This window comes from Sinohyriopsis cumingii, chromosome 11 (genome assembly GCF_028554795.1).
Source record: "Sinohyriopsis cumingii isolate HCF-2022 chromosome 11, ASM2855479v2, whole genome shotgun sequence".
NCBI lineage: Eukaryota > Metazoa > Mollusca > Bivalvia > Unionida > Unionidae > Sinohyriopsis > Sinohyriopsis cumingii.
Window position 1 is genome coordinate 112,939,492 of NC_142971.1, and position 20,992 is coordinate 112,960,483.

Here is a 20,992-nt window from a genome sequence, read left to right on the forward strand (position 1 = left end):
AGTGAACATTTTAGACCCTGATTATATGACACTTATGATTTCTATCGAACACCTTTAGGCTCTGATTTTCTGACATGTATAATTTCTGGTAAATAGCTTAAATCCTGATCTACCAACACTTGTGATTTTACAGTGAATACTCACAGACCCTGATCTGCTGACATTTACGATTTCTAGTGAACACCTTAGACCCCAATATGCTGACATTTATGATTCATAGTGAATACCTTAAACTCTGATTTGCCAATGCTGTGATTTCCAGTGAAGACCTTAGATCCTGATCTGCTGACACTAATGCAATGACCGATTTGCTGTTACAGTATGTGCCAGCAGACCTAGGCGTGCATTACTCATTTGCTTAAATTTAAATACAATTTACATAAGAAAGAAAAGACTGAACAACATTTTCCAATCTGAAAACATACCTCCGATCTCAGTATCTTCACATCCTATCCTTGTAAGGGCTGCATTTACTGTAATTATTTCTTCACTAACACGAGAAACTATTGTTTGACATAGCCACTGAAAAAGAATATGTTAGCTTAAACAGATTAAAGATTAATCAAGTCTGAATACCAAGACTCCAGGAATTATTCACGATAGATTTATTTTGTCATGATATACAGTGAAACCTGTCTTTAAGGGACACATAAGGTACTAACACAAATGTGTCCTTTATAGGTAGACATTTTGGATATAAAGGTAACAATTATATGAACATCAACGAAAGTAACCCATAAACATTATCAAGTTTTACCTCAGATACAGTTGATACAAAGATTTATGAACCGCAGAAAACTTATATTCACTAAAGCCACTGACGGAATTGAACATAATTTTTCTGGGGTGGATAAATCGTTGTATGAAATACCCATTTAATTTTATCTGATCTGTTACTTGGTACAGATGCTTATTTTAACTTTCATTACACTGTAAAACCAAAACTGGAGAGTGTAAAATATAGGGCATGCAATACACACTAAACCAGGAGAAAAGGCCCAGTTATACAAATCATGATACACAAATTTATAGAAAATGTATAAACTCAAAATAACAGAGATTACCATTGATAGACTTAAAACAGTAAATATTTTGGGAAATTATTATAGCAAAACAATAATGTGAATCTACTATTTTTCATAAGGGTACCAATTTTCTTGGTTTCGTGGCTGCTATGAACCTCAAAATCAAGGATGCAATACACAAACTATTGTGGTGCCCCAAAGATCCATTACAACTGTATCAATTTCTCAAACCACAGACCTTTCTAAGTCTTTCAATCCACAGATAAAGATCATCCTCTGTGACATCCAGTTCTCTCCATACCTGCAAAATCAAGACAATAAAAAGTCTGGAGAAAAAAAGGACATGTAGACCTACTCATGAGAAAAGTTAAAAATAATTCAACAATTTTTTTTCTACCTGTAACAAACACTGATCAAAAAACTTTCACTCTATGCAACCAACTGCCCATTTACTGGAACCATAGCTGACGATGCATACTGGCTTATAGAAGGTATAATCTGTTCATTTAAATTATGTTTTTATGGATGACTGTTTGTCAAATGTTACAGTACCTAATTTTTGTGTGTGAAATGTTCATTATTGTTTTTCTCATAGCTTAAGGGCCAAAGCAATCCAAAATCAAATAAAAAATTGAGGTTGAATGCACATTTTCCTGTTATTCTAAACTGAATATCTATTCCAAAGTAAGAATCAACACAATCGATTTTCAAATCCATTCATGAAATGCAAGTGTTTGATCCAGTTTTGTTTAACATTCAAACTTCTGCATTCTGTTATTGCTGTTATGGAGTTTAATGCCATTTCTCAGCACCAGACAGGCTAAACATGGTGGCTAATATAACTGGTGAGGGATGAGCCCGGGAACAACCAATGACCCACAAGAAACCACTGGCAAGCCTTCTCATGTACCCACATTAGCAAAGTCCGATACTCGAACCCACACAGAGAGAGATGAGACAACAGTGATATGGAATGGTAAGTGCTTTAGACAACTCAGTCACTCAGGGCCCATCCAGCATTCTGTGTTACAATTGTGCTTACTGATTTTCATTTCCATTAATTCTGCATTCCGTTTACATTTCACTAGTAAAGTTACACATTTCAGGGTTCTGTATTATGAAGGCTATGTGCATCTATGATGCTAATCCTTTACAGAGACAGTGCTTAGTCATAATAGGGATTTTGATGACTTGCACTACAATGGCTGTTTGTAACAAGCACATCTGTCTGGTTTATGCTATCTGGCATACAACTTTACCGCATAATTCTAATGTAACTTGTAACCAACCTAAACTTTCTTCTCACTTTAATATACACCTTGGCTCAAAACAATCAGCACTCGACCAAGAACTCTACTCAGCAATCAGTTAAAAAGGATTCAATCAAGACTAGAAGTGTTTAAATCTGGCTTTATGATATGCCTATTCACAGAAGAGCTGAAATACACACATTTTGAAAACAAAATCATGACCACTGGTCGTATTTAGCAAGTGGTTTCTCAGGTCAGTAGACTAATATACTGATATAGTAAATCTGACCCATACATGACAATTTTGGTCACAAACAACATATAATCACTCACAGCCCAGAATTGCTCAAATTAGATTTTACTATTGCAAGATAAATGTGATGGCAGGATAGATCATAGGCAGAATGGATGAAACAAGAGTACCATGAATGGTACATTATTTTGCCAGTTACATGTTTAATAGTCCTTTACGAAGACACTTAACACACTAAAACTAATGTGCAGAAACAATTTTCTTATGAGACCTCTGACCTTCAGCCCTAGATAGTAAGGTCACTCTATAACCCTAAATGCAAGTCATTAACAAAGTTTTGTCAAGACACTTGCTCTGGGAGAAATTACTCTGCAAAACCCATTTTTGTGCTACAATAACCCTGACCTTTAACCTTATGACCCTTTATGATCCCCAAATCAATACACCTCTTCCATACTTTAATTGCAAACCCTCCACACACTTTGGTTAATGTACATGGTCAAATAAAAAGTTATTATTTTTAAAAAAATCATTTTCTTCTTTCAATTAAAGTGACAATGTTCATTTGACTTTTTGACACTAAAATCAAAAGCCCTCTTTCACACCTTCACTGCAAAATCCCAACATTGTTATCAAGGAAATGGTTTTAAACAATAGTTATTATGCAAAAACCATTTTTTTTTTTTACATCTGACCTTTTGACACCAAAATCAACAGTTTTTTTTCCTATCCACTAACTTTCCTGATGGATATGGTTGTAACCATTTTTCTTCTTACACCAACACAGTGACCTTAACCTTTGACATTTTGATTACAAAATCAGCAGGTTTCTTCCTCGTTTCAAGTAAAGCCATCCACAAGCATGGTCCAAGTCAGTTTAAAAACTTGTTATTGTGTGGAAACCATTTTCCCCCACTTTTAGTCAGTGTCCTTGACCTCTGAATGTTTGACCCCAAAATCAATGGGCTTCTTTCCTAACCCAAGTGCAGTCCATACAATTTGGTAACTGCAGATTATAATAAACTTAAGTTTTGTGCATAGCATGTTTTTTTTCTGTTTTCATTCATGATGACCTTGACTTTTGACCTTTTGATGACAATATTAATAGACTTCTAGTGTAAGCAATCCATAAAGTCAGGTAACTGTAGATGGTGGACAATTCAAGTTATTGTGAAGTAATTTCTGTTCTTTCAGTCATAGTTACCTTGCCCTTAATCCATCTGACTCAAAGATCAATAAGCTTCTTCACTGACACAAGTGATCTGCAAAGTTTGGTAACTGAAAACATTGGAAAACTTGAGTTTTTGGGAGGAAAGTAAATTTTTAAGTAAATTATGTTTCTCAGAGAATACTTATCCAATCGCACTACAATATATTAGGTATAAGGTCAACAGTAGTGTGATGGCATGGTGGTCGTGTAAGACTAAGTCCCAACAAGTGACAAATCACTCAAAAATCGGCAGAAATTGTAAAATAAAGCATACAACCTGTAGTAGATTGATAAATCCACAGAATATATCCAAAATGAACATTGGATGGGCCCATAGGAACACAAAAAGAGCTGGATTGTCAGATGATAAATGTACAACATGTAGTCTGTGCAGCAGTGAAGCTAAAAACTGGTGACACCTGGTGGTATCAAGTAACAGGCAAGAGTTATTACTCTATGTCGATTGATATATACTTGGAAAGACAAATTTTCATTTTTTAGTAGGGCTGGATTCACAAGGTAGCAGGCTAATATTCCTGATGTAATGTAATGTGATTGGGAAACATACTTGAAGAAGAAAGTTTTTCCTCTTTCTGTCACACTACTGACCAAGGATCTTTAAACAGGCACAATTACTTGCTAAACACAGAGCATTGTGTGCAATAACTACAGATTAATCTGACAGTGATATTCAGTGGTTGCCAATGAACAGATTGGACTGAGTGGTATTCAGTGGTTGCCAATGAAGGAATAGATTAGTCTGACAGTGGTATTCAGTGGTTGCCAATGAAGGAATAGATTAGTCTGACAGTGGTATTCAGTGGTTGCCAATGAAGGAATATATTAGTCTGACAGTGATATTCAGTGGTTGCCAATGAAGGAATAGATTAGTCTGACAGTGGTATTCAGTGGTTGCCAATGAAGGAATAGATTAGTCTGACAGTGGTATTCAGTGGTTGCCAATGAAGGAATATATTAGTCTGACAGTGGTATTCAGTGGCTGCCAATGAAGGAATATATTAGTCTGACAGTGGTATTCAGTGGTTGCCAATGAAGGAATATATTAGTCTGACAGTGATATTCATGGTTTGCCAATGAACAGATTGGACTGACAGTGGTATTCAGTGGTTGCCAATGAATAAATAAGTTCTTGCATAAGGTGCAAAATGTCATCAGACATTCTTAGTTTAGAAAGAAATGTGAAGGCAATTCAATTTAATGAAAAGACCGTCCCACTGTCACTGCTAAGATATCTGACATCAGAGATATTTTTTTTAAAATCATTAATTATACATCCTGTAGCAGTATAAATGTGATAGATGGAAAATAATAGTTACAGCCAAATGTTTACACCCTGACTGGGGTTTTGAATGACTTTGTACTGTGCAAGATAATTTTTCATAAATTTAAGTTCTTTCATATTGATTGTATATAACATGCATGTACCTCTTACATTTTTAAAAAATATTTATAAATTAGTTATTCCTTTTTTCTTTTACATGTAATTTTTACTCTCATTTGTGTGATCCTCCTCAGCAAGGGCCATCCCTCATATAAGGCCACTTTCCTGCTGCAGACAGAATGGTCTTATAAGATGTATTTGAATAGAAAATTTATGTTCAAATATTTGTTTGTTTACTTAGTTTGGCAGTATTTTGTAAACAAAACAGGGCTAAAAGAGTGTGTGTGTGATTTGGATTTTTAACGTAGCTTTAACAATTTTTCAGTAATATTGCTACAATGTCTGAAGTGTGGCAGTTTTTAGTGATATCTAGCACGGGACATCATGCCACAGACATGTAGCATGATGTCCCACCCAGTAACATTATCCTGACACCAGGCCAACCAGTTTTAACACTAACCTCTTAATGCTGAGCGCCAAGCAAGGCAGCTGTTAGTACCATTTTTATAAGTCTTTGGTATGACTTGGCCGAGGCAGATGCTCTAACCACTAGGCCACCAGAGCAGTTGTAGGGCTAAATAAAAACTATGCAATTGTGTATTAGTTTACAAAGGAACAACTTCAAATCTGCTAAATCACCTGAAATTCAAACTCCAACTTGCAAGATAATCATAATGTAAAATTCTGAATATTAACGCTTTTAACAAAATCACTATTTCCATTCAATGTCATTTAGGAACTCTTAAAACGATAATGTTTAATACAGCATGCTGATGACGAAAATGGTATATAACAGTGTTGTATCAAAGTAAATAAAGTCTATATAAATCAATCAACCAGAGCTCCAAATAACTGGTGATCTGTTGTAAATTCATTCCATCAAAAGCATTTGTAGTCCATACCAAATACCATTACCACCTTACCCTACACCCATCTTCTCTGGGAAAATTAATTCCAGTATATTTCCACACGTGGGTTTTTATTAATTTTTAAAGTCATTACACAGCAATGAAATCACAACATTCTTATTTAAACAGACAAGGTACCCAGGGAAGGAAGTTTTAAAAAAATACACAGCAGGATACTTGAGATACTTGGAGTTCACACTGAAAGTGGTTTCCCCTGGACCCCTGTACAGCAATGCCTCTCTTAGAAGTCACCCTATCTGCGGCAGGAAAGTGGCCTTACAAGAAAATAATCTTTCTAGAGGGCAATCACTTCTATTATTAAATATGTACCTCATTTCCCTGAGTGGATGCCTGATCACTGTCATCAGCTCGAGATTTGCTGGACTGAGGGGACCGACTGGCAATCTGGTATGTGTATTTACGAAGCATATGACTGTAATCAAGACTTGGTCTATTGCCGTAACTCCAGAATGATGAAAACCCACCAGAAAGTGACAAGTCAACTGTCCCTGTTAAGGATAATGTATGTACAAAAAGAAAACATAGACTCTGGATGTTTAATCAAATTGTACTTAGTTTTCTAATGGGTTTTGATAAGCTGAGTTTTGCTAAGAAAAATAGTGAACATCAAAATGAAATCCATCACCAAGTTATTTTCATGTACATTAATATGCTCAAGTGTTATGTCATTTATTACATAACTCAAGATGGATCAGTGGTTTTAGATACTAAATAAAACTGCAATTGTCATTTATAACACAACTGTATATAGGCCAGTGGCCATAGTTACTAATCAAGAGCTGTCATTGTCATTCATAACTTTATATTGGCCAGTGGCCTTAGATAATAAATTAAGTTGTGATTGTCATTTATAACACAAATGTACATGGGCCAGTGGCCTTAATTCCTAAATAATGTTGTCATTTTCATCTATAACACAAATGTACATTGACCTATGGCCTTAGTTATTAAAAAAAGTTGTCATTGTCATTCATAACTGTACATGGGGCAGTGACCTTAGTTCTGAAATAAAGTTGGCATTATCATTTATAACATAACTGTACACAGGCCAGTGACATTAGTTATGAAATGGAGTTGTCACTGTCATTCACACCTGTAGATGGGCCAGTGGCATAAATAAAGTTGTCACTGTCATTCACACTTGTAGATGGGCCAGTGGCATTAGCTACTAAATAAAGCTGTCATTGTCATTTATGATACAAATGTACACAGGTAAGTGACATTAGTTATGAAATGGAGCTGTCTTGTCGCTGTCATTCACACCTGTAGATGGGCCAGTGGCATAAATAAAGCTGTCGCTGTCATTTACACCTGTAGATGGGCCAGTGGCATTAGATACTAAATAAAGTTGTCATTGTCATTTATGATACAAATGTACACAGGCGAGTGACATTAGTTATGAAATAGAGCTGTCTTGTCACTGTCATTCACACCTGTAGGTGGGTCAGTGGCATAAAGTTGTCATTGATACTGACATTTATAGTAAAGTCGAGTTTTGTGAAATTGCTTTAGTCTCCATATACAACACATGGAAAATAACAGGTATTCATCTTGCATAATAGATGCTCAACATGACAAAACATGCACAGCTAGATTTTTGTGTTCTGGTACTGATTCAACAGATCATAATTCGTGCAAAAAGACTAAACAAAAAATATATATCTTTAATTTCTTATTTCAATACATTTAAGTACAGCATTTTAAGTAAACTTCCCATTAAAATCCTTGGATTAATCAAATGTTGATAGATCTAAAGCTTCCCCATACATCATCGGCATCAATTTCCATCTTAGCAAAGCAAACCTGCCAAATAATGCAACTTTTATCATTCAGTATGTTAAGCAAGATGCCCAACCCATGTTGACCTAAAACAAATTTTTCTTGTAAAATATGTTTCTTCGACAATACTTACCCATTTGTAATACCATAGAACTACAACTCTTTCACAAATCAAGTCCTCCCAGCTAACACTTTTAGCTAAAAAGAAGCTAAATGTTATCTGCCCACCTAGGGGGCCTTGGGCTGAGTGATCTCCCCTTGGTAAAGGATTGGCACCAAATCCCATAAATATTTCAATACACTACTGGAGTGCTAAATAATCAATTCTAGTCACAATAATGTGTAGGCATGTGAATCGACTATATCACTAAAGCATCACTTATATTACTTATATGTATAAACTGGAAGGTCAATAATCAATTCTAGTGATAGCTAACCTGTAGGAAGGCCAATTGTTTGACTGCTTGCACAGATAAAAATTACTCAAGCGTCACTTATACTAACATGCATGAGCTGGATACTACTGAGTAAACCATGTATAGAAAATGTGCCTGTACTTACTTGACCAGAGAGGAAGCTATATTGTAATATAACAAGTTTTCTATATTACACACAAAAACCTGCACCTAAAAAAGGAACTGAAGCACCATTATTGATAATGAAGAAATAGGTGCTACAATATCTATTATGAGACAATTTTTCATGTAGGAAAAGGTCCGTTGATATTCTATACAGGTAAAATCAATAAAGTGTTACATATACGACTATGAATTAACGCTAGCAGACTGCCTAAAGAAAGCATTTAAAAGTCAATATATAATATCAATTCACAATATTACTTGGTCACACATTATCAATAAAACTATAGCCAGAACTATTCTGAATTCACATAGGCTACCCATGCAAGTATGTAAATACTATTAAGTGATGGCAAAGTGATAATTGTAAAATCAGAACTTTGTCATCATAGGAAGAAAAAAAGTTGGAAATCTAGATGGAGTATACTTTCCTTTTAAAGTGAATATTCTTCCAACTGTGGTGAAGAACTTCTAAAAACTTGGAAAATTATTTTGTGAGGTTCTTCTTGATGAAAGCATGCTGCTTTGCACAAGTGGAAGTTGTAACTGACATATTAACTGGATTTGGTGCCTACACCTATACCAAGGGGAGATCACTCTGCACCAACTGCCACCTAGGTTGGCAGACAACAGCTTCTTTTTATTTTAGCTAAAAGTGTTATCTGGGAGGTCTGGATTTGTGAGCTAGTAGTAGTTCTCCTAAGGTATTATGACCAGGTAATGTATTTAAAGAAGAAGAGCTAATCTTGCTGACATCCTCAAAGCCAAATGCCCTGGGAGTTGACAAGAAATCTGTCATTACACTGCTTCCTGACATTAATAGGTTTTTCAATATTTATTAATGGCAGCCTTACTAGATATCTGATTGACAATTTTTTTTCTCTGTCCTACACCATTGGAGTCATAACATGAAACCCACTGAAATTCCCATCCAAGAAATGTGTGGTATAACCAACTGAGATTCCGATTCAAGAAAATTGTGGTGGAACCCATTCCAATTCCCACTCAAGAAAGCTGTGGTGGAACCCATTGAGATTCCCAAACAGGAAAGCTGTGGTGGAACCCATTGAGATCCCCATTGAAGAAAGGTGTGGTGGAACCCACTGTCAGAGATTCCCACACAGGAAAGCTGTGGTGGAATCCATTGAGATTCCCACACAGGAAAGCTGTGGTGGAACCTACTGTCAGAGATTCCCACACAGGAAAACTGGTGTATTATTCTGTTTATCATGGATTATTTTAATATATCCATAAATAAATGTTGTGAACTGACTATAAAGTACATCCAGATGCATTGGACATAAAACCATTTTTTGTTGTTGCTTCTGCAATCATCCAAACTATAATAAGCTGCTATTTGATACAAGATATAACAAACTTATATGGGTTTATAACTCTAAATTTGCAGCAGCTGCATGAAAAATGTTCCTATTAGCATGAATTCAACATTTTTTCTAGAGTACCTTTTTGTGGATTTTATGGCTGACATAAACGACTTTGAAAACCTGACTAATAATGATCCTTCTGTGAAACAAAAGAAACCCTTCTTCCATCTACAAATTTAAGTACTAATGAAAATGTTATTCTTCCCAAAATCATGAAAATTGATTCCCAAGAAAAGACAACAATTCACAGTATGTGGTGGAAAGTAAGTGATGCCGTAGGATCCCATTTTACATCGCAAACCATGTGATTTTATAATAAAGCAACAACCAAATGACAGGCAAAAATATCAATCTGTAGAATGATTAATACGCACCTAGAGAGGACTTGAAATCCTTTTCATCTTGTTCCTGTAGATATTGAGTCAAGGCATTCTGGTCTGTAATCACTTCAGAAGATGATGCTACAATAAAATAAAGACCAAATCATTTTGGTAAATAATCCCAAGCAGCTATCTAAAGTTCACTGGGAAATCTGCATCAGCTGGATGCATTCTTAAGAACATTCTTCCAATGCTGTTGATTTCATATGTGATGAAAAGAACTGTTTCATGGTTACCTAACTCTGAAATCTTCATCAGGAGCTGACTATTTTTTTCTTGACCTTGGACAATACAATTCTGATTCAAATTTATGCTGGGTCAAGTCTTATGGCACCATGGTCCCAGTAATTTAATTATGTTACACCAAACATGCAATATGGATCATATTATTTGAGAAGTATTTGCTTACAATGGTAAATATATATTTCCCGTTAGATTCTGTTGCTTCATTTCCCATATATACATGTATCTCTACCTATATTTTCATCTACATTGTTCACAATACCTGTTATTTTTCAGTTGGGACTGAGCCTAGCAGACTGGTGGGGCAAGACAAATATCTGATCAAAAGGTCTAACACATAGGTACCCAACCTCTGGCATATGAAATTTTCAGCTTATGCTCATCATTATTTGACACATAAGCCTCATTTGTCCAATATTGCAAATCCATGTTGCTTTTTGTCAAAGTTAATGAAACTGAGTTAATTTTTCTAACATAAAATTGCTTATATGTTTTTCAATTTTTAGAGATGTGGCAATATTTAATAGCTATGCATCATTTCAAAGGCATTGAAGCCAGGACGCCTTCTGTCAAATTTGGTCAAATCCTGCTGACTGGCTGCTGAGAAGGTAGTGGCAGCGAGTGTGTGTGTGATTTGGATGTGAACCAGCTTTATGCCAACATGCTAGGTTAAATTTGGTCAATTCTGTTGAATGGTTTTTGAGAAGTTGTGTAATGGATTTTTTATTTTTAGTAATGGTAGCTGTAATGGATGGTAGTAGGTTGGTTGGATTTTAACCCATTATTGACTACAACAATGAAGAGATGGGAGTTAAGTCCCTTTCCCAAGAACACACTGAACAGCTGGGTCAGTACGACAGGTATCAAACCTATGACTCTAAGATTGGAAATTCAATGCTTTACCAACTAAGCAATGTAGGCTACTGGTTTTGATGGTGGATTGACATCATTTGTGAAAAAAGCCCTTAATGCCAGGTTGCTTTCTGTCCAATTTGGTCAGTTCTGCAGAGCACCATTTGAGAAGTCATTTGAAAGGATTTTCCATATTTGGTAAAAGTGGCCACATCTAACAGTTGACTGGAATCATAATACAAATCTAAACAACCTCCACATGAGGAAGCTGTCTAATCTAGTGAAAATTTCCAAGGCAAAGATATGACAAAATCAATGATGAGTTGCATTTTACTTAGGAATTTAAGAGTGACTTGAAGCAATAATATGCATCTAAATGTCAGACCTGTTATTGTATTACCTATTCTTTGAGATGATGTGAAGCAAACACACCTACTCATGATATGAGCTCAAGATTTGTAGCAAAATGCCATATGAAGATCAGAGACAGAATCATTCAAAGCTCATGTCAGGCAAAGTATCTCAACAACAGTGGAACTGCTATCTTCTGCTTTCAAAATTAATTTGAAATAAAAAATTGCTGATATTATTGAACTTCAGAACAAAAGATGAGTTTCTGTGAGTGACAGCAATGAGTTATGTACCAGAATGCGCAATCTAGAACTTGTTCTAAATTTGTATTCACAAGATGTCTTTTAATGCAAAGAATACGTTTGATTTTCACTTACATGCTACAAAAGAAACCACAGCATTATTATTTTACACCTCTGTAAGCACTAGGGGTGAAATGATTAATTGATATATCAATGCATCAATACTTTTGCTGTAATGATACATATAAAAATACAAGAGATGGAGAATCGATACAAAACAATACCCACCTTATATAATTTATTTTAGTCTTCAGCAGTCATGAATAATTATTATTATTAGTTTTGTCTTGCTGTTCTTTAAATACAGCATTCATCTGAAACAGCATTTGCAGTCCTAGACACCAAATTTGATTAGTAAAAATGAAAAAGACTATTGAGAATATTTGTTCACCATCTGCAAATTAAAACGAAGTGACACGGTTCATAATCTGCCCCCCCCCCCTTCCGATACTAATTATCTTAACCCAGCAGCATGCTCAGCATATACTATACATTCCAAACTAGTTCCACGTGTTTAATGAAGCTCTTTACTCATCATTTAATGACCACTTTTAGGCAAAGTTTCTACCTTTAATTGTATCTTGTCAACTTTGGTTGATTTGAAAGCTACACCACCGGTGTGTCACACAGTGAAATATGTTACAATAAACTCTTATTGGTGGTTATTGCTTGTTCTGGTCCAGGTTAAATAATAACTACCAATCAGGAATTAGTGTAGTTTATTCCCTGTGTGACAAACAGGAAGTACTTGCAAAGCAACAGAAAAACTTTTACACAAAAGTCATTGATATGTAGCACTCAGAGATGCTGTTAGGGTGTGCAATTACATGAAGCATGCAAAATTCACACACCTGGAGAACAGTGATGCGCAAGAACTCCCACAAATTAACTGAAGTCACACATGAAAATGTGTTTGATGAAGTAAACAATTTTGATTTAACCGTTGTGACAGGTTTTTCATGCAGGCAACTGTTTACACATCTGGCTTCTTCAAGCATGACAAGAATGGTTCCTAAAATAAAATTGACTGGCATAATGTGCCCTGGAATTAGCATCATGGTGTAGTTTGAACGCTCCATGAAGGATGTTTTACAAATGCGTGTTTAACATATGTGATACCTAGAATGCCAAAATGTCTGATTCCTGGCGTGGTTCATTACATTTTTGTTCAGCAAATACTGGCTGGTGATAGTGATGATGACAACAATGTTTGAATGTATGAAGTATATTGGATTATTGGAGCTGGAAACTTGTTAATGGATATACAAGTGAGTGATTTTGAGCCTGAAAAGGGTGAAAAATACAAGTCAGATATACATGATGGTATGATGGATGGATAAAAATAGACAGCATGATAGTCAATCTCCCTTTCAGCAGTATTTCAAAATTAAATGTACAAAGGACATATTATAATACAGACCGTTTGAAAGTAAAATGCATTATCATTTTTATTTTATCAATCAATTTAGCCTTGCAGATCATATGCTATAAAACCATATATCAATATCAGGGCTAAGATAAACTGAATAAATAAGGATGAAAAAAAATTAAATTAAGAAGTAAAGGTATTTATCTGAATACCTCTCTCTGTCTGCACAAGCAGACTATGCAATTGATGGACTAAAAACCCTAATACAGCATTAAGGAACAGATAAGAAATCTGGCATGGTAGTCAGTAAACTAATGATTCAAGAAAGTAAGTTTATTTTAGTAAAAAATCCTATTTTGAAGCAGGTGTATCAAGAAGATAATGCATGTGAGCTCTGGTAAATTGTAAATAATAGCCAAAAAGATGCTCCCTCAGAAGGAAGCACAAAAAAATTTTCATACACAGATAGGAACAGAACATGCTCAGCAAAAGTTAACAGATTAATACTTATAACACTAAAGGTGACATCTTGAAAAGATTTTGATTTCAGTAGAGTTCTAAAAAGTTGGAGCAGGAAGAAAGAGAGGCAGATATTGAAGTGTTAGGTAAATATTGAACTATGACCATTTCATCCCTTCCTCTTTCTTTTCTGATATCCGCTTCTTTCAGTGACAAAAGGTGAACTCCCACTTACAATAAAATCCTCGTAGATTCTCTCCTTAAATTGCACATGGGAGCAAATTTGGAATTTCTTTTTTTATTCTGAGATATCAAACCAGTGAATGAATGTGCTGATGGAATAAATAAAATTAGCATAGAATCAAGAAGGGGGAAGAGTTTAAACTGCTCAGGTTTATCACCTTGTGTAAAAAAAAAAATTTTTAATTATAGACCAGGACAAGGTGTTGTCAAAAGTTTTCCTTCTCCACTAACAAAAACAAGTACCTCTGGCCACAGCAGTCTATTGCATATGCAGGAATTACAATGTGATAGACTTTGTTGGTATTCATACTCATTACCATGCACGGATTTGTTCCAGATGAGATTTTCTTTGTACCCGGAAACAGCTTTATTTCTTCTGTTTTAAATGCAACATCATAATGTCTTCCAAGTTTAAGTGAGACATGAAATTGGTAATGTGTTCAACACATTCGTGCCATGCAAAACAAAGGGTCAAGTGGCTAAAGTGAGTTAAATGAAGCCACCATTAAATGGTCTAAAACACTGAATAAAACTCAGACAACCAACAGGTAGTCTATTTGAAAGTATTGTTTTCTTGTCATTGATGAGAATTGCATATAAATATATGATAACTATATCTCTATATGTAATCTGCATACTGGAAATACAACCAACTACCTTCCAAAGCTGGAAAGACTAACAAGTTCATATGTATACTGATATGTATCATACTGCAGGCTGTGTATCTTGAATCGTATCGATATGTGGCACAGATGTGTCGTTTTACCCCTAGTAATCACCAAAGTAAATGAAACATCCCAATACAGAAATCTCTGCAAGCTGAAATCGCCTTGAAGCTGAAATAAAATTAAATCTGTAAATCATAAACCTATTGAAACCCAAATTTCAATTTGCTTCTAAGTACTTTTGATGTTGAGAGGTTTCACTGTAGTTAGATGTTGCAGCTCTCCCAAGTGTTAAAAAATTGTGGTAGCTCAGTGGTGAGTACACTAAATTCACAACCATAGAGTGTGGGTTTAAACACTACCATCAGATCAGCCCAGATCAGTTGTCATGGTATGTCCTGGATAAGGTACTTTAATCCAACTCCCTCATCATTAAATAACCTACTTGTGATGCTGTACTGTAAAACCAAGCCCAACTTATTTAAGTGCACAAACCAGAGGTGAATCAAAAACCCATATTATATTTATACCTGAAAACTTTCATATTTTTTAAAAAAAAGCTCAAGTTCAGCAGTATTTCCAATGGAACAAGAGACCAATATTTGGCCTGAAAAACCTCAAATAATCCAGATGTATGCACACTACAGAAAAAAATTAAATATTTACATTTTTTCAACATGAGATCATTGCAAATCTTACATGGACTTGATCTGAATGAAGTGGCTGGCATGGAAAGACTTTGATTTCTTGACCGCAGACCACTACTGTCCAGGCTGCTAAAGTGACCAGATGATATGGAGAGGTAAGGAGATGTGGTCATATGTGGTGAAAATGATAAGTTTGGTGAAAAGGACACATTGCTCTTTCCATAATTCAAACTCTGTAAAAAATAAACAAAATCAAAATATCAATTTAGATAAACAAAATAAAATCTAATCAATGACTTCAAATACTGACTACCGTCTTACTTTTGGTAGGCAAATCCATTTTTCTCACTAGTTCTTATTATTCAATACATTTCTGGATTCTCAAATAATATATCTGTAGAATTTCTAAAATTAAATTTAAAAAATCATAGGAATACATAATTTCAAAATTATTTTGACATTTTGCTATTATTTTACAATTTTTTACTACCACTCATCTTTTCTGATATTTTCCAGAATTTGACAAATCAAGGTCAAAACTTTTGCAACAGTCCAAATATAAGCTACTTTGTAACAAAGAACACAGGTAAGGTTTTAATAACACGCAATTGTTGACATGTGATTGGATTAAGTGCAGAATCACAAAAAACAGTACAAACTAGAAATCTGTTATAGGATGTATGCCCTCCAGATGAGCTCACTATATTAAGGGCATAACCCCAAAGACTCCAATCCAGGGGAAATAATACAACTGTGAGTAAAGGTAAATAAAACCTTGTTATATTCCTAAATAATGCATTTAATGGCCCAAGTCCAACACACAGGTCATAAGCAGGATTGGTACAATGAGACAGATAAGTAGGAGTCCTGCAGCGTCACCTCTCTCAATGGACTGGTTAAGAAGAGAATGTTAATAGTTACTTGTTAGTTGCCTATTGATGGAATTTTATTTTTAGAATGAAACCAGGCTGCATATGAGCTGCTGGAACAAACTCGACATAGTTCAGATCCATGCAGCTTACTCATCCTGGAAGATGAAGCATGTCCTATCAGGAAGCAAGTCTTGTACAATAACTGCTTCAATAAGGTGGAAAAATGGGCTCCAACTTGAAAGAGTTGAGCCATGTCAAGACCCAGAAGAAGATGCATTCTGGGAATATGAACATGACCTGGATATGTCGAAATTAGACAAGTTGAAAAGGACCTTGTTGCAACCAGTATCGACTCTTCCATGATATTTAAATGTGTCTTAGATCATGAAACAGTTTCCTTCGACTGTGACAGCTGATAGCTTCCTGTCTTCAAAGAGGGAAAGAAAGAAGTTAACCAGCTGAGGAATGGAGGCTGATAGTTATCATGACATCAGAAATCAGGCACTCACTCATATATGCCATTAATTGATTCCCAGACATGGTCACTAACTATTGTTAGATATGCCAGGTCAAGTAGTTGGGGAGTCAACATGATGTTCCAGACCACCTTTGACATGGTTATCATCACTTTATATAATAGTGTGAAGAGACATGTTGACATCAATAATATCCTCATATAGCTAAGTACATATGAAGGGTAAACATCAGTAGGTGATTTTATCAGTGTGATGATTTGATCTGGTGCTTTACTGCAGAGTTAAACAAGCTGGTTTTTTAGTGCCAAGGCAATTAGAGTAAAGTGCCTTACCCAAGGACACACCACAGTAGCTGATCTGAACCAGCACCCTTTTGCTCCAGAATATGGCATGGGAGCACTGTGCCAATGCTGCTTCCAAACTTGTGTAGTTATAAAGCTGCAGAAAAGAATGCCCTAGAATTAATGGGATCTTGAATTTTATCCTAGAGTCACCCAGTAATTTCAGCAGTTTTTGTGACAATTGTGGCAAAATTCTGAAAGACGGCTTTATGTCTGTCATCATCATCCATGTCCAGCAAGCTCTCTATCTTGTGGATAATTATGGTGGAGGACATTAAGATGGAGGTAAACTTCTTCATATTTGTCACCAGGGTATAATATTCCACAAGTCAATGATGATGCAGAATGCATGAAAAAAACCAAAATATTATTTCTAGGAAAGGTCTTATGTCACCAATCAAAAATCAAAGTCTGATTCAAGTTCAAAACATAGATCAAGTCCAGAATTAGCCACTTTATTAGGCTACTTTTACCAATATTACCAAACTAAAATCCAAATTGAAGTGTAAGCTTTGAAAATTTATCAGACATGAAAAGTGAACTTTCACAAGGTTTGATTACAACCAAGAAAACTATATATCCATTTCGAGGATCTTTTCATACTAATCAAAACAATTCAAACTATGACAGAATGAGGAAGAGTACTTCTTTTCTCACAATGAAAACCTGAACAACAACATGATGTAACAGTGCTATTCACATCTCAAATAAGAATGAATAGGAGAATTAACAATGAGCTGGGCCTTTTAAATTCACTCCTGTGAAGCTAAAACTTCACATTTTTAGTATATAATATTGTGTCAGTTTTAATTATAGCTCTATCGATATTACATTTTGGGTTTGGGGTTTAAAGTATATTACAAATAAGATATGAATTTGTTCTGGAAAATATCAATGTGGGCTCATAGTTTTTCTGGCCTGGGCTTACTAACAAAACAATTCATCAATGCAAGTATTTATCTCATAGTACAAATTTAACAAACCATACACACAACAATGTTTAAGAAATTTCTTACTTTATCATAGTTTCCTGGTGTAGACATTGATGAGAATGACCCCTGGGGACTTGGATAACTGTATGACCCTGAAAAAGACCCAGGATTAGTGGGGGTCACTTGTCCAGATGAACCCCAAGGGCTGGAAGAAGGTGAATATGGGGTCTGTCCAGGTGAGCTGGAAAAGATGAGACTTTTCTCTGAAGATGGTGTCTGGGGTTTCACAGGTGAGACACAGAACCCCAAATCTGTAATATGAGAGAAAAATATTTTCAAAATTTTGAATAAACAATTAATCTTAACAGTGACAAGCAATTATGGATCACATTGAATAAGAGGAAAAAAAGCTTAGCACAGTGTCTTTCCATTATTGTGGTCCATGGTTCAAAATATCTTATGCATTGCTCCAGCTAGAAAGATATAAATTGTAGGGTTTGAATATAACATTTAACGCCAGGGAGACAGATAAGTTTTATCATATATTTCAGACCTACCAACATTGAAAAAAATCACAATCAGGAAAATCACCATTAAAAATCAAGAGGCAGGGTAAAAAATCAAGAAGTACAAGAGTATGGTGTATATATCATGATAAAGATGTATACTTTTCTTATTTCAGTCCACCGTGTGTTGCAGATTTGCATTTCTGCAAAAGTTCCTTTTTTTTGTCCTTGGGTGCCAAATTTGCTAACAAGAATAGCTTCCAGGGTCGATGCTAACCGACTGGCTATTTGGCTAGTTCTGTTTTTTCTGACCACTGAGAATGCTCTGTATTGCTGTTGCTGTGCGGTATTGAAAGTACTGATAGCATTACTTTCCCAAGGGTTGGAAACAACAGTTGGCCAGATCCATCCTTTTTTTCCTGAGAGCAACCCACAGATGATCTGCTCTTTCCACATTGAATTTTACATCTAAATTGCATGCAGATCTGGTAAAGGTGAAACTCTCTATGCAGATCATCAGTGCTGATTCTTTCCATTCGGCTGGAGAAAAAGGACAGGTCCTTAAACAATACTACATATTGTTTAGGCACATTGCAATGCTTGCACTGTGTTTATTAATGTCATCTTGACCATCACATTGTATTGAGAGATGCTGTGAGCAACACTGGCAGATTGCATAATAGGCCCTGCGAGTCAATGGATGAATGAAAGCAAACTGCTTCCCCCAATCACTCCTATATTCTGATCCCATTTCTTTTTCTTGGCTGGTGAAAATTCATCAGTTACTTCCTTTTCTTATTTTTTTCACTTCTAGCTGAGAAACTTGTCCATCATGTTGCTGTGATTTGCTGATGGGGTCAGATAAAGAGAACCACACTGTGAGACAATCTCTTTGTATTGGTGGATAAAAACTAAAAATCAAGCAGGATATAGTAAAGTGCTAAGAAAAATACCAGACACACAAACAGGGAAACTGATAATTATGTTTTTGTATAAACAAAATACAGATTTATTTCAAAATTGGGGAATCGGGAGATAGGTCCAAAAATTGTGATTTTCCCAATTTTTCCAGTAGGGTTGACAGGTTTGCTATTTGTCCCATACAAGTTATTACTGGAACCAAAGGCATAACTGCAAATAGTTCTGTCATTTTTCTAACAAACTGGGACTAGGTTATCATTTGAGATTTTTTTCAAACACAATGTGCATTTACTTGCACAATGAAAATTACAAAATATTTCTAAATTAGGTTACTCAATATTCTGAGCAATATTAAATGGGGATAGCTGCATATATAAAAAAAAACTAAAAGATCTTGACATTCGTACTGGACCTTCAGTAAATTTACCAGCTTTGGGCTAGCTGCTACTATTTTTAGCCCTGCTGGAGAAATTGCTTCTGTGTTTATATATCAATATTCATGCCATATTTGGCCCTCATCCTATATCTTTGCTCTGATCACTAATGTAACCACTTTAAAACTGAAAAACTCTAACTAGAGGTATTAGCAAAGAGTGCATCACAAAAGGATCCATTTTCTACAACTGACTTAACAGGAACTTGCATCAAAACCAAACTCAGAAGAATGTGCTTTCAAAGGACATGATTCCTCCGAATGACATAATTCTTTCAAATGACAATGTGGAATGAGATCCAACTCATTCAAGGTCACATAAGAATAAATATACATGACAAATCTTGTTGAAATCCAACATTCCTAAGCAAAAATATGATTTGGAAAAAAAAGTTTGGAATGGCAATGAAAGACCACTGCTCTTCTAAATGATAAAACGAAACACTGGGAATGAAGCTCATTAAAGTATCGTCAACATAAAGAAGCATGCCATATCCGGTTCAAATTCAACAATCCTTCTTAATGTAATGTTGCATAAATTCTAGCCAGAGGACAGACACTTAGTGCCACAACTCTCGTAAATTAGGTTGTAGAATACTAGAAAAAATGTCTTATTTTTTATTTGGGTGCATGCAAAATCTATTTCAAATCCAAGAACCCCTTAGCACAAATCAAAGTTAGAATGATGGAAAATCTGGGATTGTAGCTCCCTCTAAATGCCATTATAGAATGCTGGAAATAAAATTAATTCAGTCTTATGAATATAAAGATACATACCAAAATGGTTTAAAATCTTACACTCCTGGTAATGATGCAAAAACCAACGTCAGGAGGACACTCAGGGGGAGTAACTCCCTAAAATGATGCCCTGAAGTTGTAGTGGAAATTGAAGTTATTAAAGATCTCTTTAATATAAAGATGCAGACCAAAATTGGTTCAAATCTGAGAAAGTACTGCTGTGGAAACCAAAATCAAAAGGATAAAGAACTTGAGGGCAAAATTCCAGCAAATGATGTCATAGATAACTGGGGGAAAAAGCACTTATTCATGGTCTCATCAATAAAGACTGAAATCTCACATTTCTTGGTAAACTTCAGAAAGATAAATTTGGACGATGGGCAGCTAAAGGACATCACTCTTCTAGATGATGTTGAAAGAATTATGTCAAATTGTTTTTTTCCCTCCTTTC

The 20,992-nt window shown here is 35.3% G+C and overlaps 1 protein-coding gene across 1 annotated transcript in view; it reads right to left on the reverse strand.

Annotated features, from left to right (window-relative positions):
• Positions 1-20,992, reverse strand: part of LOC149789433 (transmembrane protein 209-like) — a 67,228-nt gene that overhangs the window by 31,193 nt on the left and 15,043 nt on the right. The window contains exons 5-10 of the mRNA XM_089975520.1: positions 18,028-18,254; positions 15,375-15,555; positions 10,186-10,272; positions 6,379-6,557; positions 1,264-1,326; positions 426-522 (exon numbers count right to left, since the gene is read on the reverse strand). Coding sequence (XP_089831646.1) covers positions 426-522; positions 1,264-1,326; positions 6,379-6,557; positions 10,186-10,272; positions 15,375-15,555; positions 18,028-18,254 — 834 coding nt within the window. The remainder of the gene's footprint in view (positions 1-425; positions 523-1,263; positions 1,327-6,378; positions 6,558-10,185; positions 10,273-15,374; positions 15,556-18,027; positions 18,255-20,992) is intronic.